Source organism: Vicugna pacos, chromosome 14, assembly GCF_048564905.1.
Source record: "Vicugna pacos chromosome 14, VicPac4, whole genome shotgun sequence".
NCBI classification, from domain to species: domain Eukaryota; kingdom Metazoa; phylum Chordata; class Mammalia; order Artiodactyla; family Camelidae; genus Vicugna; species Vicugna pacos.
The window spans coordinates 27,236,300-27,260,091 of NC_133000.1; the positions used below are offsets into that span (position 1 = coordinate 27,236,300).

At 34.6% G+C, this 23,792-nt stretch overlaps 1 protein-coding gene across 7 annotated transcripts in view; it reads right to left on the reverse strand.

Moving 5' to 3' along the window:
* Positions 1 to 23,792, reverse strand: part of DIAPH3 (diaphanous related formin 3) — a 473,996-nt gene that overhangs the window by 292,003 nt on the left and 158,201 nt on the right. For 6 of the 7 annotated variants that reach the window (XM_072976641.1, XM_072976638.1, XM_072976637.1 and 3 more), the window contains 8 exons: positions 22,962 to 23,072; positions 22,554 to 22,672; positions 21,608 to 21,724; positions 17,418 to 17,536; positions 14,461 to 14,525; positions 9,430 to 9,534; positions 5,522 to 5,833; positions 4,712 to 4,826 (listed from right to left, as the gene is read on the reverse strand). In XM_072976641.1, the coding sequence (XP_072832742.1) occupies positions 4,712 to 4,826; positions 5,522 to 5,833; positions 9,430 to 9,534; positions 14,461 to 14,525; positions 17,418 to 17,536; positions 21,608 to 21,724; positions 22,554 to 22,672; positions 22,962 to 23,072 (1,063 nt within the window). The remainder of the gene's footprint in view (positions 1 to 4,711; positions 4,827 to 5,521; positions 5,834 to 9,429; positions 9,535 to 14,460; positions 14,526 to 17,417; positions 17,537 to 21,607; positions 21,725 to 22,553; positions 22,673 to 22,961; positions 23,073 to 23,792) is intronic. The other variant, XM_072976639.1, reaches the window with a different exon arrangement.

Here is a 23,792-nt window from a genome sequence, read left to right on the forward strand (position 1 = left end):
CCCAATCCAGCAAATACGATGCACCTGTTACAAAATGTGATTACTTCAGAGAGCTAACAATTGTGCGATCACACTGTCATAACAAATCAGTCTAAGCAAATTAGACTATTCATATATTTTCAGAAAGCCCTTTAATCTCTCTTAACAGTTTGTGAATAATGAGAGTAATTAATATTAATTTTAGTTGATAAACCTAACACCAATAACCTGTTAGTATACTTTAATCCTTTTTCCAACAGCCTATAAAAATTAGCCAACAGATGCTTCTAATCCGGTAAAAAAAAAAAATACACAGGTCATTAGCATTATTTTGATGATACCAAATGTTCAATATACGAAAATTGTGATTAAATTTCTGAGAGATATGTAAACAGTGTTCTTTTATAACCTTGTGAAGTCTTAACAGAACTGAAGACAGTAAAACATGGCAGTTTTTTCTCTTTTTTTCTGATTTTCTTTTTTTTTTTTTTTCGAGTGGGAGTATTAGGCATTGAACCCAGGACCTCGTGCGGGCTAAGCATGCACTCCACCACTGAGCTGTACCCTCCCCCACAACAGCCGTCTTTTCTACAGTCAAGATCAGCACTAGCTGTCTCACACCTCGGCCCCACGCTTCACCTGAGAGCTCAACTGTGCTTCACTGAGACGTGGAAGCTACATGAGTGCAGGAACTCCACGTCTGCCACACTCACCAGTGTCCCCAGTGCCAAATATGAGGCCTCACACACAACGTGTCCCCAATAGATACTTGCTGACTTGAACAATGGTAGCCAAATGGGGGAAAGAGAAAAAGTGAAACAAATGAATGAGAGGCAGAATGAGAAAAAGGAAACAAAAAGATGATCAGGAAAGATGCCTAGGTGTTATTTTCAACACAATTTAAAATATGGAAAGCTAAGATGTAGCTCAAAAGTTTAAGATGGAGAGAAGCAAAGAACCCAAAGTGAAAGACTTAATAAGCAAATGAGGTATAAAAGAGAAAATGTCAAGTGAATCGGTTAAAAATGCTGTTTTCTGAGGAAATGGTGCACAGAGGGGTTCCCATGCTCCTTAAGGTACGACATAGGCATTTCCCCATTGAAGTGATGTTATAAATGTCACAGGGAGGAGATTAGTTTTAAAAGGCAAACAAGTAAAATCTAACTGGGAAAAAAAAAAAGAAATGGAACAAAGGGCAACATGAGTTGAGAGGAAATACCTGCTTCTCTCCCAAGGATATCTTGCTACATCTGCAAATGGGTGGGGCAGGGTGCTACTGTGGGAGAACTGCTTTGGAATCAGCAGACCAGGAGAAGAACCTCAGCAGGGATGTGGTAAAGATTAAGCAAGGTCACGTGGAGAAGACCCCGCTCAGTACCACAGGCACTCAAAAGGGATCATTAGCCCCTCCTCTTTTCCTAAGACTCAAGGTGCCAGACTTCTCAAACACAGTATTCTCAACCTAAACGTCTCAGAAAACAAAAGCAATGTCTCCCATAAGATAAAAAGCCATACTTAGTGACAAAAAAAAAAAGAACATGAGAGAAAATTCCAAGGCTCATTTTAAATGACTGGATTCAGCTTTTTTTTTTTTTTCTTTCTACTTCAAATGCTTAGAAAGCACAAAGATTGGCATCTACCATTTAAAATGCCTGGAATGGAACATTCACCTTTGTAATTTGAGAAAGAGCCCTGGTTCTTGGTCCAAAAATGAAAAAAAAAAAAACAGACACACCTTTTCTCTAAAAACCCACTATTCTTCAGTAATCTGAATCCTCTGTCCTTCCCTGCCAACCTGTGATGCAGACAGGCGATGACAATCAACCAGTAGCCAATGTCCCTATCTCCCCATGCTCACTAGAGAATGGAGAGCAACTGGCATTTCTACTTTGAACTGAACAAGCAATAACTAGATTTAATTTTGAATGCTGTAGAAATGACAAAACTGATCCAAAGCAATCTTTGGCATCCGGGTGAACAGGCAATGTTTGCAGTCAGGCCGCAGATAAAGAGAAAAGGAGCTACAATAGCCAAGACATGGAAGCAACCTAAACATCCACCAACAGATGACTGGATAAAGAAGCTGTGGTTTATGTATACAATAGAATACTACTCAGCCATAAAAAATGATAAAATAATGCCATTTGCAGCAACATGGATGGACCAGGAGATCATCATTCTATGTGAAGTAAGACAGAAAGAGAAAGAAAAATGCCACATGATATCACTTATGTGTGGAATTTAGAAAAAGAAGGAAAAAGAAGACACTAATGAACTCATCTACAAAACAGAAACAGACTCACAGACAAAGTAAACAGTCTCATGGTTACCAGGGGAAAGGAGATGGGAAGGGATATATCTGGGAGTTTGAGATTCGCAGATATTAACTACTACATATAAAAATAAATAAAAATAGATTAAAAGAAATGTTTCTTTTGTATAGTACAGGGAACTGTATTAATATCTTGTAATAGCCTTTATTGAAAAAGAATATGAAAACGAATGTATGCATGTATATGCATGATGGGACGTTGTGCTGTACACCAGAAATTGACACACTATAACTTACTGTACTTCAATTGTCTAAGTTTTCCAGACACCTTTCTTTGGCCTTCCTTTCTGATCTTTCCAATAAATACCTACATGAAGCCTTATCTTTCTGAAAGCAGCAATGAATGGCCCTTCCTAATAAAACACTAGCAACGTCAAAAAGCACACTTAAGGCTCCTCAACTAATGGTTTCTAGGAATTATTCTTTAAAATCTAGAGTGAAAAACAGTCACCTTCCCAGCTTGCCTCCTGTTGCTTGGCCCAGCATTACAAGCCTGGCTTCCCTATCTCTCTGCAGTACCATCTACTGCTGCAGAACAGAGAAGCTGCCTTTGAGCTGAGACTAAAGAAGTCACAGGCCTCTGCCAGCCTCTACATCAAACCAAAGAGACATTTGGGGCAGCAGGGACACATGCACAGAGGCAGAGAGACACTGAAATATTAAGAAAACGATCACCCTTTCCTCACCTTAACCTTTATAACTAGTATCAGATTGAGCAAATACATCGATTTTTTTCAACCTTCAATCGCAAGGCGAAAGTTAGATGACTTAAGAATTTTTTAAAGGTCCAATTATTTCATTTAGGGCTAACACTACAGCTAAATTAAAGACATGCTAACAAGTTTCCCTTTTGAGCCTCATTAATTAAGAAAGTAATCAGAGTAAAGAGGGGGTAAAAAAAAAAAAAGAGAGAGAGTAGCTGGTTGGCAGTATTACTTAAATAGCTTGAAAGGTACCACCATTTCCACCTACTAGAAAAGCAAAGGGAAAACTAATCAATTCCAGATTATGAAATCTGAAATTCTGCAGTGCTTTACATGTAAATACACATTTTAACTGCCATATATTTTCCTTGATTGCCTGAAAAGTGCACTAATCTTATTCAAAGAGAATTTTGATTCTCCATAATCAAAAGGTAAAATTAAGATCTGCTTCCTTCACAAATTTTCCTAGGGTAAGCGTGCTAGACAATGCCCTTGGTTCTCAAAGATCAAAATAAATCATTTTACTATTTTGGTCAAGACCAATCGTGCTCAAAAATATCTGATAAAGGTTTTGGATTTACCACAAATTCTAGAAAGCCATCTTAACTTACAATTACCTTTTAGAGTTTCTAACTGATAATTTCTAGAAAGAGTTTCTAATTTATAATTATATTTTAAAAAGCATTTCAAAGAAATGTAAATGATTTTTTTGGTATCTGTCAACATCCCTCGGTTGCTGTGATGATCAAATTATGTCAGATATACAAAGCATCTAACATGGTGCCTCGTACACAACGGGCACTTTAAGAAGTCAATTCCAAGCCTTCCCATCTCCAGCCAGGACCATCTCTCCCCATCAGCTATCTCAGTGTTTGATGAGCCCAGGGATATATGTGATGTAAGTCTAAGGTGAAAAAGGTTTCTTTTTGAAAATTAAAAGGTAATTACTGATCTAAAGGCTTTGTACTACATACCTAAGATATAAGTGTTACTTAAAAATAAATTGAACAGTATATGTGGATATCAGACCTGAAACATAAGTGGTAGGTCCACGACATTGGATGAGACAAATTCAAATTTCAGACAAGAGTTATTCCTAAATAGAGTTATTAAAAAAAAGAAAAGTCACATGGCACAGGTAAAAGCTATCTATGATAGCTTTGGAAAATGAATTTTATTGCCTTTAATGGAAAGATCATATATCTACTCATAGACTTCTACTTCAAGCTAACTTTCAAGATATTCTATAAATTTGACATTTCTATTCCATGTGACTCATACTGATTAATTATGTGATAGTCATTGTAACATTAAAGGGTGGTAAAATTCCAACTAGAGGAAGGCTCACATTTTGTTTCTATTTTTCTATTTCTCATTGACCAAGGTGAATTCTCATGCCAAATTTTTCTCTGAAAATATCCTCTTTTATGAAAGTGTAATTTAACATCTTCAAAGAAGGTATCATATAGAAAAATTTTAAAGTTTTGTGTTAATCACTGTACTATAGAAATTGCTTATTTGATACTCCATATAACAAAATTAACCTTTAAAATATTTCATTAGATTCATTTATCCATTAGTAAAGTAAAAATATCATATATAGGACAGTGAAATAATACTTTCTAGAGGTAAGCATATAAAAGAGTGGCAATATGAAAATACAAAAAGTAACAAATAACCAAGATATTAAACTTACCTTTTGGTTGGCAACAAAATGTATTCTCAAGTTTACAAAGCAAATCCACACTTTCATACATATTTTCACTTGCTTTCACCCAGAAACAGTCTTCGGTCATTTCATGAGGTCTGATCTGCAGTCAGAGAGAAGACTGATTTACAAACAACAACAGCTGGTTGTTTCATTTGTCCCCAGCCCAATCATCACGCACACACACAACTACCAGCAGATGTTTACAAGGTAACACCCGTAAGATTTTTCCCCAAAGTGTGTTCAACAACATACAAGTTCTGCAGGACGTTATGGTTTTACTAGGGAAAAAAAAAGGTTCCACTCCCAAGTAGTTGGGGATCTGAAGCTGAATGAAATGAAGTATGCTTCTTCACAATTATACTTCTCCTAGTCTTTAGCAATGCTCAAGTTTATGTGACCATTAAACCATCTTTCTACATGATTCAGAGTTCCTGTCTCCAAACTCAGTATCAACTTCTGACAACTAGTAATACTTCTCCCAATAGCTGCCAACATAAAGAAGTTCTTAAAAATAAATACTATTTTGTACTTTTGAGAAACACTTCAAAATATAGTTTTAATCACAATAATGCTGAATTACCAATTTAACTATAAATCAAATCACATTATAACAATCAACAACTCCCACCCAATTTATAAACCAGAAAGCTTTAGTCAATAGTAATACTTTTATTTAAAATAATGCCTGTTTGTTTAATGTCATTCTGAATAGGGTTCCCATTGGAAATTACATACCAGTAAATACAAACTTGAGTTTTAATCTAGGTATCAGTATTATTTCTCTATTTGTTTTACCTTTAACCAATTGAATCTTCGCATGCTGGTTTCTGGTTTAAATTCCTTCTTTGGTTTTAACCCAAAAGGCAGGGTTGGTGGAGGAGGAGAGTTCCGTCCACTGAGAAATCCCAGGGGAGGTGGTGGAGGCACAGGACCACCACCAAATGGCAAGGGTATCCCTGGAAGTGGAGGAGGGGGTGGAGGGGGGGGTGGAGGTGGCCCGCCTCCACAAGAGGGCAGTGGTGGCGGAGGAGGAAGTGCTGGGTGTCCGGCTCCATCTTCTTTTGAAGGAGGCAAAGAGGTGTTTGTCCCAGGTGGCAAGGCACCAAACTAGAGGGAAAAAAAAATAAGGGACATGACTAAGAACTCTCCATAAAACATGTTAAAGTACACTTTTCTCAAAAATAAGGTATTATTTTTAAACCAAAACCAACTGATTTCAGTAAATTCACGTGGTTTAACCTAAAAACAAAATTCCAAAGATTTTCTTCCCCAACTTAAGAATATTATTGTAGCTTTTGTTTTCATAAAAATGTAACTGTCAAAAATATTACTCCCCATTTTGAGGTAGTTATGGCCATCCAAGTGAAGATGTCTGGGAGGGAATGGTGGTATGGATCTAGAAGATCTGAAAGTCAGCAGTCTCTAAGGGACAGATGAAGAAGACATGGGTAGAGACAAGTGCACCCAGAGTATGTAGCATGAGGAAATGTTTATACACAGAATTCTAGGGAACACAAGCATTTAAATGGTAAGCCAAAAATAATAATCCAGAAAAAGAGACTTTAAAAATATTGCCACATCATGACTTTGCCCTTGAGAAAAAAAATTCAAGATTCTTAGTAGAACATGCAAGAGTATGTCATGATCTGGTCCCTGTGAACTGGTCTCCACCTACTTTCATATACAATACTATGTTTATGCCAAGCTCACACTGATCTCAGCTCTTTATGCATGCTGTTCCTTCTGCCTTTCCCTGGTCCTACTCCCTTCACCAGGACATCTCCTTCTGGTCCTTTCCATCTTAGATAATCGGTCCCATCCACAGCAAAACCTTATCTGATCACTCATTTCACCTGTTCTCTGATGGCTATTATCAAGGGTTAAATAATTATTTAAAGAATTGTTAGCATTTGTCTCTGAGATGAATTATAAACTCCATGAGGGAAATGACTATGTCCAAATAACTCACTACTGGTGTCCTAGCATTTAAAGTAGTAATTGGCAAATGACAGCCTTTGAAGAAATATGTGTAGGAGAAAGGAATTACAAACAAGAAGAGAAAAAAGGCAAGCACAGGGTCACAAATCAAAAGTGAAGAGAGTGACCAAAGGGGGGAAAAAAGAGATTATTGTTCAACAAAGTCAAATACCACAGATAAGCAAGGTAAAATCAGGAGATAAAAAGACCCAAGGGCATTTCTGTCCTATGTATCCATGGCATAGTAAAAACAGATGCATCCTGATTATCATAAAGGCGATTTGGGTTGATAAATAATTTTTGTGATGTATAATTATTCTCCTGAAATTATTAACTTCAGTTTTGAGCCATATATATATATACACATATATGCCCATATAAATATATTGAGCCATATCTTTTTATATATATAAATAAATCATTTAAAAGCTTATGGTGCAATTATGGAAAATAGATCACATATAAAGGCTTGAAATCAATATCTGAGAGTAGCACAAAGTATTTAAGAGAAGTTGAGACCACAATCAAAGAACATGCCTTATCAAAAACATTAAGTATAAAGAAGAATCACTTTAGTGTTATGCCAGGCTGCTGCAACCCCTTTGAATGCTAAGGATGTATGTTTATTATACTCACACTTAAGATATACTTATGGTTAACAATAAATGTCTTAAAACCAAGATATAGTAAACAACAAGTTTATACTGTATAGCACAGGGAACTATATTCAATATCTTATAGTAACTTATGGTGAAGGAGAATATAATGGCTATCTGTATGTTCCTATATGACTGAGGCATTGTGTTGTAAACCAGAAACTGCAGAAACTGACACAACATTGGAACTGACTATATTTCAATAAAAATACATTAAAAAAAAACCAAACAAACAAAGGTATGGCTTAACTTCTGCTCTAGATTTTGATGGAGTGTCATTGACTTGACTAGGTCACTGATGAGGCCAGACACAGTGACCACCTTGCCCACCATTATATCCCAGCACCTAATAGTGCTTGCTATTAAGTGACTAAAGGAATGAGAACACAGATAATAGAACATATTTTATCCATAACCTTTATAATTAACATAGCTTTGATCAAACAAAAGTTTCTTAAGACAAATGAATAAATTTTATGAGAAATACAAACTAATCTAAAAGTATTCATCAACTGTTCTTCAAAAATGAATATGGTGGTCAGTATTAAGTCTCTGATTTCAGGCTTTCTTCTGATAGACATAAATGAAAGTCAACAATGTACACCATTTAAAACAACAAAGGAGATTCTCTGATTTAAATGTTTCAAAATATAAATTTATTCCCATTTTATCAATAATATATCCAAAGCAGCAATAACATATCCAAAACAGATCCAAAGCAATAATATATCCAAAGATAGTGGATATGTTTTCTACAAACTGAACATTTCTAGAGTAGATTTACAAGAAATCCTTGAATTGAGAGAAATTAGAAAGAAAAGAAAGTCTATATTCATATCAGCCCAGACCAGAAAAAACTTGTCATAAATATTTCAGCCATTGTCTATAACTCAATCTGAAATACAAAAGACACAATCAAATGTTTCTTTAATATGAGAGACAAGGAGCCACATAGGAAAGATGAAAAACTTCAATAAACTGTGGTACTTTCTCTTGCAGCACCAAAGAAAGATGATCATTGAGAATTGTCTTCTAGACTGATTCTAATTTTTTCCCTAAAACTGAGCATTAACAGATAGCTTTCTCTTAAGGTGTCTTCAGACAGCCTCTGCAACAGAACTATACTCAAAGTATTTAAAAGAAAACAAAATTGCCAATAATATAGGAAACAGTATACCTAAGACTATTTCAACATAACCATAAATTAGGATGAAAGGAAAACAGCAAAACTATACTTACTGCTCATCATCCTATCTGTAAATCATGAAGAAATTGAGCTCTGAATATTCTACTTCCTTACCTTCATCCATTTAAAACATGCAGATGAGGGGGGAGGGTATAGCTCAGTGGTAGAGCGTGAGCTTATCATGCCAAGGTCCTGGGTTCCATCCCCAGTACTCTATTAAAATAAATAAATAAATAAACCTAATTACCTCCCCCCCAAAAAAGGAAGAAAAGAAATTTTTTAAAGAGGAAGAAAACATGCAGACAATGTATTTTTTGCTAACTAAATGTTTTATGTGTAGAGTGTTATGTGAGCTATCTGCTTCATAATCCAGATTTGCTCTCTTTTTTTTGTCATGTTTTAAATCTGTTTACTTTTGGAAATTGAAAAATTATCAGAAAATATTCTCATTCAGCTAGAGGTTATCTTTCACTGCAAGGTACCCATAGGCCGAAGGTTCTGAAAAATAAATAGCTTGAGCAATAATTTCCTGTAGTGGGATAAAGATCAGTGATGAATGACAAATCAAAGAATAAAAGACTTTCTTGCTCTTTATGCTTAATTACCTAGGAAACATGGGATATCAGGAACAAAACCCAAATGAAAGTAAGGAAGCAGAAAAGTAAAAGCTTAGATATTCTGAAAAATGCAAATAGAAAAGAAGGGGCAAAATAATTTTTTAAATAAATACCATGGAATAGAAATATATATAAATAACAATAATATGAAAACACACAAGGGAAATTAAAGTTTCAACATTCTGATGCTATGAAGATATGATATGACCTTTGTTCCCCTGGTGAGCTTTCAATACTCAAATTCACTTCAGGTAAATGGTATTTCACCTGTGATTTAAAAGCTTGTAACTCTGCTTGAAGCTCGTTAATCTCTGCCTCTTTTTTCTGCAATTGCGCCTGAGTTTCTTGGTGGTCAGTAAACTCTTTTTCAAACTGAAAAGAAAAAAAAAATAAGACACACAGCGAGAAAGACGGAAATAAAAGGCACTATTCTTCATATAGCAATTCGACTGTAATGATCTGTCACTAGAATATAAACATTTATAAAAGGAGTGTAGGTTTTTGCTAAGTCACCCACAGCTTTTCTCTAGGTCCCTCCAGGTCCCACCAAAATTACTCATTTGCAAGGGAGCAGACAAAGCCAGAAATGGGGTCTGTAACCTTCTCTTCTCAGCAGAACAAACTGGCCCACAGTTACCTGGAACCCTGGCATTTTTCTTAAAATTCCCTAAATATCACTGCAACTTTGTGTAAAATAATAGCAAAGTATTGTACTGAATTCCCTGATCCCTACTTGCAAAAACTTATACTTGAAACTTGTCTGAAGTTTATCAACATGACTTAAAACATTCTATTTTAATATTTTGTTTATTGATAAATAACTCTGCTTTACAGAGGTATCAATTACTTTTTTTCTTACAGCATCATAAGATTTAAGGATTCTGATGTAGGCTCTAACCTTTAACAACAGTTCAAGAGGACAAAGCCCCATCTTATTTTTTATTAATCTTTGGGAGATTAATAATAAATTTATCTTTCAAAGTCCCTAGTCCAACACCTTGTGAGAGGATGGCAAACAATAATCAAATGAGTGAATCAAATGAGTTTTCTAATTGATATAACCACTTATCACAAGTCACCACCTTGCACTCACATAGCTTCACCTTGTCATCAACGTGACTGAAAGTCTCTACTAGCAGAGGTGAATTTAAACAGAGTATAGTCTCATAATCAAGAACAAGTATTTGACTCCCTTTTTAAAAATGGAAAAAAATTAATCATTAAAGAAATGCAAGTACTTCACAAATAAGAGCCTTGAGACTCTAAAATACAGTCAAATAGGGGTTAGGGTTAGGTTTAGCCATACACAGATAGCTTCCAAATTCCTATCACCAGCTCAGCTTCACTTGTCAATTCCAGACTGTACATTAGTCTATAAATGTATTTCCAAATTTACAAAAGATTTTCCAAGACTAAGAAAGCATCCCAGTATTTTCAAAGCCAATATTATCTTTTCCTCTACAATCTTTGCTTTGCTCTTTGACTACTACTGTTCCCTCGAAAAGACAGCTCATGTTACCTGACTCCTTTGCTCTTAAACCTTTAGTGGCTTGATTATAAAGACTGCCCTCAGTAACCTAATATTAAGAACCCCCTTACATCTGGCCCCATACCACCTCTTTCACTTTATTCAATATATATCTAATAGCATGCCTGTTACTTTTCTCTCAGAGTGGCAGAGACCAGGGATACAGAGTTTAAGACAATTTGATCACTGTGTGTAGTAAGCACAATATCTGGTTGCAAAGTCAAAGCAAACTAACCACCTAAAATCTATGAAAATTATATGCAATAGAGAAAGGACTGGAGGCATGTGAATCATTCCTGGAGGAATGATGCTTGACCTCAGGTTTGAAGAACTTGAGTCATTAGCTGAGAAGTGTAGCTCGCATTTCAAATAGCATGACTAGCATAGCATGTATGTGAATGACAAGCAATCCCTTGTAAGGGGCACAAGAGGAGGTACAAGAACAAACTGCAGAGGATGAAGCTAGCGATACGTACAGGAATGAAACTGTTGAAAGGAGTTTTGCATTAAGACAAAAGCTTTTTCTTTTTCCTGAAAACTATGGAGAGCTATTAGACCATTTATAGCAAGAGAATAACATGATCAAATTTGCACTTTGGAAAACCCAACCAGCAAGTGTCGAAGATGGACTTAAAGAGAAACACCTGAGGCACAGACATGAGTTTAGAGCTACTGTAATTATCCAAGAAAGAACTGAAGCCCTGACTGGATAAAAATAGAAAATAGGGTAAAAGAAAGAAAAAAAGAAATATATACACACACACACATAAAAATTTTTTGGACTCTGTATATGTACATACATATGTATCCAAAAAATTAGTGTCCAACTGAATGAAGGAAATGAGTGAGGGGAATATACCTAAGATGACTATGTTGTTCTGTTACTTTGGAAGCTGGCAACAAAGTACAATAATTTGAGGAAAAGGCATTTTTAAGGACAACAGTGATGAATTTGGTTTTGAATATGTGAAGCTTGAGATACCTATAGAAAATTCAAAATAAACGTACATATGCCTCCTCCCTGAATTTCTCACCTTGTTGCCTTATGCTGACCTATCAGGGCTCATATTACCTATTACTTCCTTGTGTTAAGCCCTCCCTGGCTACCCAAGATCCTTCCTACATGCTCACAAATCACATAGGGTTTTCCTACCAGAGCAATTATCACAGTGTTATACAAAACTATCAAAATGTGGTATCACCCACCAACCTGGAAGCTCATTAGTATTAAGAATCATTTCTATTTTATTTATCACCTTTCCAAAGCTTTATGCTTATAAGTAAATTCAATAAATATTTGTTGAGTGAAGTGATGATACAATTCCTATCAAATCTTCCTTTACATGTTGAATAAATATGTCAATGTCATGTATTAAAGTTCCCCCGTCTCCTAGCCTCAAAAATCTTTGAGAGGTCATTTTCTCTATTCTCCATTTTACGACTGCTCAATGTTTAAAGCTGCTTAGCAGGAAATAAAATACTAAATTCTTAAGAGAGTATGAATGAAGGAATCTTTTTCACAATATCAATATGTACACTATTCTATCTTATAGGTCTTAGAATAAGATTCAGAAGGAAAAAGAATTATTTACAGGAATATAAATAAAACTATCAAAACAACCAGAGTCATAATTAATGCATTCTAAAGGAATTTATTAAATTAACTTGACCATACTGAAAGTATCTGTATTACTTACCAAAAAGACAGATTTCTACATCCTCCCCCTATAAAGGCATTAAATGAAATATAAACTTTGCTTTAGTATTTTTATAATATCTGTAGTCAAATCACAGTAGCCTTGGGGATAAGATGAATCTCCATTAAAGACATACTTTATAAAAACTGATGTAATAGCCTTCTTTTCCAAAAGGAGTAAGTAGAGCAATATTACGCTTACAAAATTACACTCAAAAATGTCAAGAAATATAGTTAAGGTTGAGGCTCTGCTTAATTTCATTCCCTAGGGTAAATGCATTAGTGCATCTATACAAGAAGGTTGATAACTCAATATTCGCTATGTACTTTCTGACATTTCTGGACTTCATTTTTCAAATTTATGCACCAAAATAAAGAATGTGTCTAGCAACCATGATAGCTTCCTGCCTAAAGCAAAGTATTTACATGTGTCCTTATAAAGCTATCAGAAAAAATTCTTGCTGATACATACAAAATGGTATGGCAACAGAAATCTTTTATGGAGCAAACAGTATTTTCTGAATATACCTAAGACATGTAACTGCTGACTAAAAGAAGACAACTAACCTTGAACAAGGTCTTTCTTTTATTGACATTTAAAGCTCACAATTTTAAAACAATGTGTTGAGAAAGTCATCAGGTTTAACACCACTCATACACAAATACTGTATACCAAAAAATGATTATAAAAGCAAATGTATACTACCTAGGATGTATTCAAATCAAATACTTGAAAATTTGCTACTACTTTCCTTCGGTAAATGGAAATACTTACTGAGCTTGGAATACAAAATTCGGTGGGGTGAAAGGTCACCCTACAACACAAACATCTATTAACTGGAATCCTTGTGAAACATCATATAAATGATCCATTAATTTGTTCCTCCACTAAACTAAGATTTCAGGGCAATGCTGGTATCATATTCACAGCTGTGATCCCAGCCTACAGCCAAAGGCCTGGAAGATAATAACCTCTCACTAAGTGTTTGGTGAAACTTAGGACTTCTTAGACAGGACACTTACAAAGTTCTTCACATGTTACTAATAACTTATGGAAGTGTTTACCACTTGCAAGCTATGCTTTATATTAAAAGCCTATGAAAATGTACAATTCTCTCAAGATTCATTTAGGACCTGAAACATCAAAAACGTGGACTCTCTGGCAGTGGGACCTAACGTAATAAATATTCATGTTCAGCGGGGTGGTGGTAGCAGAAATTATCATGATTCCTCCCATGTGAGGAACCAGCCCTAAGAATTCAAATCAGAGTGACTACTTAAAAATATGAAGAATTCAACAACAACAAGAAATAATAAAATTTAAAAATAAAATTTAAAAAAACAGAGAAAAAGTCTAATAGGTACATAACTGAGCAGAGATAAAAGCACAAAATAGTACCTTAAACAAAAGTGGGGTATGGCTGGATGGTCAGCAGCACTACTGGACTGAAACAATGAAACTCCTAACACCTGAGACTTCTGATCTATGAAAATGACCATTTTGTATGGTTCCATTTGATCTAATGAAGCAACTTTGATCAAACAAAAAGCATGTTGACCTTTCTCCTAAAATTTTTAGATATCATTTCAATCTTAAGGGCCTAAAGTATACAATGTCTTGAGAAATAACCCGATCTTAAAATTCTGACTCTACACATTGTCAATCATATTCATTTACTCACTCAAAAAATATTTTTTTTTAATTCTCAGGTGAGGAATTATTCTGGGTACAAGGGGCAGTGAATAAAGCAAACGATTTCTCTAGAGGGAGAAACAGATAACACATTTGCACATATACACACACAGACACGTAAATGATACGTAGCATGTCAGATGATGATAAATATAACAGTGGAAAAACAAGAAAAGAAGCACAGGGAGGGTCAGAGTTGGGAGTGGGGAGTTTAAGCATTTCAATGTAATGGTCCAGGAAGTCCTCCTCAGAGGACAGTATCTGTGCAAAGACCTGAAGGAGGTAAGGAAGGAAGTGGGAAGAACATGCAGCATCCCTGAGGCGGAAACACAGCTGCAGGGACCCCCAAGGAGTCTTGCAAAGTTAGTCAAAGTTACTTACTTTCTTGTGAAGTTCTGAGGCTTTCTCTTCATACTCTTCTAGTTTTGCTTGATCTATGCAAATATCTAAAATTGCAATGATGAAATTTTTCGTAAATTTATTATTGCTTTAAACATTTAGGAAAAAAATCCATAGAAAAGAACTAAGAACAGTGTCAGTAATAAAATAAATAAAAAGAAAAAACATAATATTGTAATGCTGGAATGGAGAAGGATTTTCTAAGCATGACACCAAGGCCATAAAACACGAAGAGAAAGATAAACCCAATAACAATTTTAAACTTGTATTAGGCAAAAGGAAGAGGGAGTACAAATGTAACATATACTCTTCAAAGGTTTCTATCATCAATCCATAAATATTCTGAAGGAAGAAGAGAAGATGATACCTAACACAACCAAGGAAAATGGGCAGGAGTAATAAGCAGAAAATTAGGAATTTAAAAAAGCCTAAAAATTGCAAAATCCTAAGAACAGAGATTTGATTTTCCCTAGTAATAAAGAGAAATATAAAATTTTTAATGAAAAATAAGGAAAGATTAAATGATCTGTAATGCCAAGTGTTGGAGACAGCACAGGGAAACCAAATCTCTTGCAAAATAGTGGAAGTTTAATTAAGGAACTATGCTGATAAGAAACTAGGCAATATGTACTAAAACTTAAAATGTGCATTTTTCTTTTACCCAGCAATTCTATTTTGAGGACTCTGTCTCTAAACAAGGATATTCATTAAAATGTCAGCAAAAACCTGGAAATGTTAATGTCCACACAATAATGGATTAATTAATACGCTCTGATATGCATCTGCATGATGGGATACTATGCAGAAGTGATTTATACAGATTTCCCATGATGTGCTATATCCCTTCTTTCTCTTTTTAATGAAAGCAATAATGAACATGGTTTTAAAAAACCATACTACAGAAGGGTTTATAATGAGAAGTAACAGTCAACAAAATCACTGCATCGAAAACAGTCCGACTTCTTAAATGTGAGCTTTTACAAATTAATATAGCTCTTTCTGTATTAGATTATTCTGGTGGTTAGCTTAACTCTAAAGTGTGTATACCATTTCTTTCTTTTTTTTTTTTTAATTGAACTATAGTCAGTTACTACATGTCAATTTCTGGTGTACAGCATAATATACCAGTCATGCATACACACACACACACACACACACACATATATTTGTTTTCATAAACTGTGTATATCATTATTTATTGACTTAACTATTTAGGCCAGCATAGGTAACTTCCTACTGTGAAATACAGAAACACTGTTCCCTGTCTAATCCCAATTTTTGATAATTTGACTTTCTGGAACTGGCTGGCTCTGAAGCACTAAAGTAATACTTAAACCTCTGATCCCTGTTGCACAGACAGCATGTCTTGACTCCCACTTTAATGTATGAAATTATCTGTGCCCTGTACTTTCCAACATCTGTCTTTCCTCCTGTCTTCTCTCACCTACTCGTGTAAGTACAGCGATACTCTCTTCTGTATTTAAGTCTTCTGTATTGTCTATAAGTTTATTCTAAACATTTATAATCAATAAACACAATACATTTATTATAACTATGTAAAAGTTTCACTTGTATAGCCAAGCACTGTTCAAAGATTTTACTGCCTTCTCAAGAACTCAATGTCAAAAGCTTTACCTACTCAAGAAAAAAATATTCCTAATGTCCAAGTAGAATAAATTTTCTTTTTTAGACACTATTCAACATCATTCCACATTTTGGTTTGCTACATATTTAGAGCATTTTTTTTCTTCATTTCTATGTCCGTACCACCCCTAGGAACTTCTAATTTCCTCTCTCCTGTGGAGAGAAACAAACATTCTCCTTACTAGTGTCACTAATATTATCTACTCCATTCCCATTCTATACATTCCATATTTCTTCCTGGCCTCAGATATTATAGGAAGAAGAAGCAACTGCACACAAATAAAAGACATTCTTTTTTGATGTTACACCAAGATTTGACATATGGTAACTTCTTAAACATTGGTTACAATGTGGAATCATGTATCATGTCTACGACTACTTTGTACTCTGTTACTTTAAAATCTATAGATTGTTTACCTGTGCAGAATCTTTCAAGTACTGGTCATTTGGAAAAGAGTGGTTTACAGAGTCATGCAATGGTGACACATTTCATCATACAATGTCAAAGTAATCACACAGGCTAATATCACCACTGATCTGATCACAAAAAAAAATTAACACTGCAAAGCTACCAAGCTGACTGTAGCAAATACAAGTTTTCCAAAAAGATTTTTTACTTGAAAGCCTGAATTTTATCGTAGGTAACATATTCTATCATCATTTTCCTTGAAGTTACAGACAGACTTCATTTCATTTTTAAGAAAGTATGTGCCAAACACTCACATATGAATAGCCAGTTTGTGTGACAATCATTTTTTTGAAGTGAAAAAGCAGTTCAGATGGTAACTCAGACAAACTACACAAATATTTCCTCATTGGACTTTGGTTTGCAGCACAAATGCTTCATGATATGACTTGTTCTGTCCCACAGAATAGTGAAATGATGTGTATGCAAACGTAAATATGTAATAAAATTAATATTTTTTAGTTCTTTTCAAAGACATCCTTAAGTTAAAAAAAAAAAAGGCAGTTTTTATTGTTTTGTCTTGTTTTACTAAGTGAAGAATACCCTGGCTATGAGTATAGTTTGGTGACACTGCCTTGATTCATTAACAAAGTACCAGCAGCTTTCTCAAAACTGTTCTGCATCACCAGTGCAGATATCAACACAATCAAAAATGCAAATAGTGTCTCAGTATTATCATGAAAAGAGTTTTGTTTATTGGGACCTTTGGGAAGGGTGTCAAAGACCCTTAGACGTCTACGGGCCACACAATGAGAAACAATACTCTGGAGCTTACCTATGGGTAAGGACTGTAAGATATGTCCCACTTAAAAAATAGAGGAACACTCACCAACAAACTGACTTAAATCTAAATCTAGTCTTTTCCGATACGAAAAGTCGGGATCCATCCCATCTCTATGCAGTACAATCTGAGACACACACTCATCAATTAATTTGAAGTACTGTTGCCTAAAACCAAGGAAAGAATAAACGTACACTCAATTTATTAGCATTAACTTTTTATCAAAATAGAACATTTAGTAATAGAAGGTATTAGATTGATTTCAAGTTCAATAATTTACTACCGTATAGTTTCAACAGTTGACATTTAACATGGGAGTGAAAGTAAACACAATTGTTATTCTATTTCTAATGATTTTAAGACACTATGTTTTTAATAATCTTTTAGCTATAAATACAGTATGCTTTAAAGATCATTTTCTTACAAAAGTCAGAACCTTGACTTAATTAGTAGACAGTAAGAAACAAAATATTAAAATGAAGTAATATGTGCTTAAAAGCAGTCCTCAGTAAAGAGCCTCAACCTATTGCTGTACCATACATAAATAGCTACAATTAATTCACTTTATTAATACAAACCAAAAGAAATATTTTCTAAAAAATTACCTGGAAGGTTCGTTAGACCATACAGTATACTGTTTTTAGAATGTTCATGGAATCACATCAAAAACTGATATGGTAAAACATATACAATATCAAATGAATATTTTTTACTCAAAAGCAAGCTAGAAAAATTTAGTATAACAATATTTGTCCAAAAATTAAAGTTTAATTAAAATCCCCAAATAAGCTTCATGTTGTTACTACAGTTAGGTCCAGTCAACCTATGTTAGTAACAAGCTAAAGAACATCCCATAAAACTCATGCTAACAAACGTGAAAGAAATATTCAGAACATTTTATTAACAAAACCACACTAAAGTAATAGAGAGGGTAGGTACTGTTCTAATGAGGCAGTCTTCCATCCCAACCACCCCTTAGGACTTATTTCTGCCCTAAGTGACTTCTTACTCACTTTCCTCTCAAACCCTCCTCACCATGTACGTCATGATGCCTCCAGCTACTTGGGCTTTCCTTCGCTATAAACTATGACTGACTGCCCTGGACCTACTTACTTTACACCTAGTAAACCATCCATTATGTGGAGTAAAATTCACTACAGCTTAACATCACCAAAGAAGATTAATGCTCATTAATTGTCATAGAGTGAAAATGTTCAAGACACACTGTTTTGGGTCCAAATCAGAACAAGAAGGTATTAGTAATGTTTTCCTCAATGTTCTCAACTTCTTCCCTAATATTCTAGTATAATAACTATATTTACACTTGAGGTACATAAGTTACACACACATTTCTATCACATTTAAAAATTGAAGGGGAGGGTATAGCTCAGTGTTAGAGCACATGCTTAACAAGTACAAGGTCCTGGATTCAATCCTCAGTACTTTCATTAAAAATAAAAATTGAGATGATGCACTCACTCCATTCTTTTTCTACTCTTATTCAATGTTATCCTAATGTTTTAATAAAAAATGTTTTAAGTTAATGCAAGCTACTTTGTGTCATTTTTAAAAAATCATAATTTCAATAAATGTTTTCTCACCTCCACTATCCCAAATTATGAGCAATGTAGCTGAAATTTCATGCAAAAACTTTCAGCAAGGCAATACTAGTAAAGAATAATGCACTTCTGGATTCCAGAAATGTAAAACTAGAAAATAATCTCTCTTGAGCAATATTCAAAAGTTGATGAAAATGTTAGAGGAATACTTAAGGGATGAACATAAATTGTCATTACTTCACTGATAAAAGGTAATTTTTATTGGAGGATGTTTTGAAATCATCTTCACTTTCTCTGCAGCATTTTTACCAAATATCAGAAATTATCTCCCATGCATAGTGAACTAGCATGATATTTTGTACATAATAAATCATTAATCATTTGTTAGAGAATCAACTTTGATCTACCCCACCTTCCAATTATCCTGCTGCATTTGCTTTTCTCAGGGGTCTTCAATATACATTCTCCAATTGAGTTCACTTTCAGTAAAATTTCCTTTGGTTCCAAATGTGAAAGTGAGCAAACATTTTAATTTTCCTACCCACTAATTCTTTGAAATGAAAAAATTTAGCATCCTACCATAAAACCTAACTTACAAAAAACTTTTAAAATTATGTTTGTTAATATCAATATTAATTAAAAATGGTTATCAAACAATAATGTTCAGATAATCGAAAATTTCTAACAGGTAAAATCTGGGTCCATATGAGACAGTAAATCAAAAAATGAAGGTAAAGCCAAAAGAACAAGATTCACAAGACTAGAAACCAAAAAGGGTAAATCTTACTGTATGCAAATAAAAAAGTAAAGAGAAAAAAATCTTAATGAATGGATGACAAAAACATTATGTAAATAACTATAATTTTGACCCAATCTTGTAATAAAAGTATTCCCGCTGTAAGAATAAACAATAACAATAATAATAAATAACTGAGAATTTTGGAACATGAAGAAAGAACAGATGGGATCATCTTGACTACTGTAGTCATGGGAGGAATTCTGCCTTCAGAGTGACCACATTTGGAACCAAGACCAAGGGTTTAAAGAGCCAAGAGAGAATGCAACACATGTGACTATCAAATTTAAAAGGTGATATTCAAAAAATGACCAAAGCGGATGAGCTTCGTCTCACGAATGTCACTTTGGTAGTGCTACAATTTAACATTTCTCCGAGACTCTTGATTCGACCAAAGTGGTCGGCTCGCCTGGGCGTGTCCCTGGAGACTTGTCTTTTTTAATCTGTTTTGACACAAGCACGTCCCACCCTAGAGAGCACCAATGAAAGGTTAGGGTCCTGAGTGAGCTATAACTGGCTCTGCAGCAATAGAGACACATTCAAATCTTCGAAAGCAAACAACAGTCTTGAATTCTTGGAACTTCAAGCAGTAAACAATCAGAGGCTGTCAGGACCAACCACACAGGGATCAAGAAAAAGATGAGGCTACTCCAGAGTAAATGGATGTTTCAAGTTTATTTTTAAGTAAATCTGGCAGGCAGTACAGTATTACAATCAGTAAGGTACCTATGATAATTAAAAATGTTATTTAATCAATGTACTAGTATTTTTTATCTAGCATTTATAAAGTGGTCAAATATTAAACTATCCTATTTTAAGAAAATATGAAAAAGAAGCAAATTAAGCTGCAATATAGGTTACTATACTCATATTCCAGAATACCACTGGAATTCTCTAATTCTACAAAGAGAGAAGATAAGATGCATGATCCTGTACTCATCTCAGAGAACTTCAAGTTTTAACATGTTTTGACTTCAATGCTGTTCACTTGTTAGGTACATTAAAAGCCTAAATTACACCCTCTGACATCACCCAGAGGCACGGCCCGAATGAGACTGTCTTGCAAATCCTTCTACTTGAAATTAGAGTAAGAAAAGACATACTATCCACAGTATCTAAGAATGAAGCTTCAGCAAAGCTAAATTAAAGGTGACAAAAATGGTTTATATTCGAAGATTTCAGCTTCCTTCATTAAATAGTAATAAAAGAAGACAAAGGGTATAGAGAACACGTATTGAGAGCACACGCCATGTGCCAGGTGTCTGGCTAGGAGTTTGACCCATGTTACCATTTCAATTTTTATAACAATCCAGCTGCTTAAGTGCTACTATCCATTTATAACTGCAGATAGACAAGGATAAACAATTACTTTTAAACAATTTGTTGAGCCCAAGATGGCTAGGACATAATCAAACTTTTCAAAGTCATTCATCTAGCCTTCTGATACATTAGCAACACTGAACACAACTGCATTATTAAGGTACTTCCTAGTTACTAAAACACTAATAAGAGTGATGTTTAGTACTGTCCATGTAACTTATAAAAAGAAACTAATGTATACCATTCCTACTGCCTAAGGACTAATCAGAAAATATTATCCATCATACAACAACCTAGTAATTGGTCACTAGTTCACATTTTATTCAGATGAAAAGTTGTAACCAAGAATCTGCTGGAGCTTAAAAAAGTAATAGGAGTATCACTTTATACCACCTTTGATCTAAATATACGTCCAGAGGAAATACTACATTCTATGAATCAATATTATGAAAGAAACAAAGGTCTTAAAATCATTTGCTTGCCCAAATCAAACATCAGATGAATTTCACAATTAACAGAATTTTATTAGTGAAAGAAAACATTAGAACATAGCTTTCTCTTACCTTATAAAATAATCATTTCGAATCAGCAAAAGATGCTGCAGAATTGAAATGAAATGTCCCTCTGCTCTGGTTTCCTTAACTGTGTTCCACACCACATTGTAAAGATCACATGGTTCAGTAAACTGATTAAGGAATATGTGGATTTATTTGTCCTCTACACCGAACAACTACAATAACGTGACACGGAAGAAGCTCTGCAAGGCTTCGAAAGATTATTGTGTGTCTTAATGTAAAACAGGCATCATATGTACTCAACACTTAACAAAACACACATAGTTAGGACGGAGAATAGAGGGAAAACTGTGTGCATGGCAACTTGACCTGACACTTCCTGGCTTCTCCTCTACAATGAACTCCAACCAGTCTTCCTCTCTTGAGCCAACATGTTGCTGGCAGAACGGTAGTGAAAAGCTGGTTGTAAATTCTGCATTGGGCTGAGGGACCCTGACCAACAGAGCCGGTGCCAGGCATTACCTACCACGGAGCAGCCCCAGTGGAAGACAGAAGCCTGGCAGATCTCTGGACAGGCACAGACATCTGCAGACCCACATGTTAGCACAGGCTTCTATCAGGATACACTGAGGTATAAGGCAGAAACTAACCAGCAGGCTAAGGGTACCTGTTCCTAATGCTGAAAAGCACTGGGGGGAGGGGAGATGACAAAAAAAAAAAAAAAAACAGATTGTACACATACACATAAGAGACCAAACAGCATCCGTCTGTAGGTTGTAACAGCCTTATGTATGCTTGTATTCATAAAAACACACATTAAACTAATAAAATAAAAAAGGTTTATAATAACCTTCTGGCTTATAAATCAAAAAGGTTTGATTTTATATTGTTTAGAAATGGCTTCAGAAGCTTAATATTTTAGGGGGTGGGGATTGGGTGTTTAATATTTAGCAATAATTTTACATATTTGATTGACTTCAGAACAAAAGGATATTCAAGTTCAGTTCTAATATCTTCAAGGCGATGGGAGAACTCAATCAAGTCTTCTTCCTTATGCTCATCAAAGACTTTAAGTTGGATATCCAGGCCATCATTCCTAATACATTTTAAATTCTGGAGATATTAAATAGAAATTATGATGAACGGTTTTGTTTTTCACAATGCAAAAAATTAATGAGAAACATAAACAATAAACCAGCCATTCAACTTGATTTATAGCATTCAAACATTTAAAGTGTTAAATAATACTCAAATCTTATCATCTATATTTCAAAAATAGATTTTCATACTCAAGCCTTTTTTCCCACAGATAAATTATTCTTGAAGGTAATTTATCTAAATTTCCCCCTATTCAAGTACTTCTCTAATTTAAATATTAATAAGGAGACTGCAGGGCACTTACTGGCAATATCTCTTTCAATCCACAACGCAGAAATTCATTTCTGATGTGAAGCCTGAAGTCCAAATCATCAGGAGATGTAACAAGGGCATTGATGAGCTGCATACACGCCACCTACAATAAATTACACAGTGAGACTTAGGCTCGGATTCCGACATTAAAAAAGGAGTAACAGAACTGAAACATCAAGGTTTTGTTCCAAGTACTATCAAATATCTTCCTTCACAGGGGAGTCTATTAAAATGACAATTTGTATGTTAAGCATTTCAGTCAATTATAAATTATACAAGAAATATAGTTTCAGTGGAGTTTTTTATATGCTTCAACCGAAACATAGGTTCTTGTCCAAAAATACCATCCCATACGCATATGACATACTGAACACACACTAGTTGAACAAACACTAGTTGAAAAACAATGAATATCCTTTGGATAGATAACACTTACCCACAATAGGATAATAAAATAACTTTCCATTCGTCAAGAGAAACTCAAAGAATTCAAGTCAACAAGAGTTAACAAACACCTGAATCAAGTTAATGGGGTTGTTATAACCAAAATCTATCTTGTGAACCCTGTACAGTTAATTACTAGACGTTAACTTACCAGATAACGGCTCCTACACTTTGACAAAAATTCAGACCTCTTGTGTGTTATGCTTATTAAGAAGACATAAAGAAATAACATAGCTAACTAAATCCTTTTATACCTTAAATGATGAAAATTTTAAAATTGCTGTATTTTCCAGTTCACGTTTAACACTTAAACTTTCACCCTGGATCGCCTTTCTTTAAAATCCCTGGCTGAATTATCTCTTTCATTATATAAAAATCC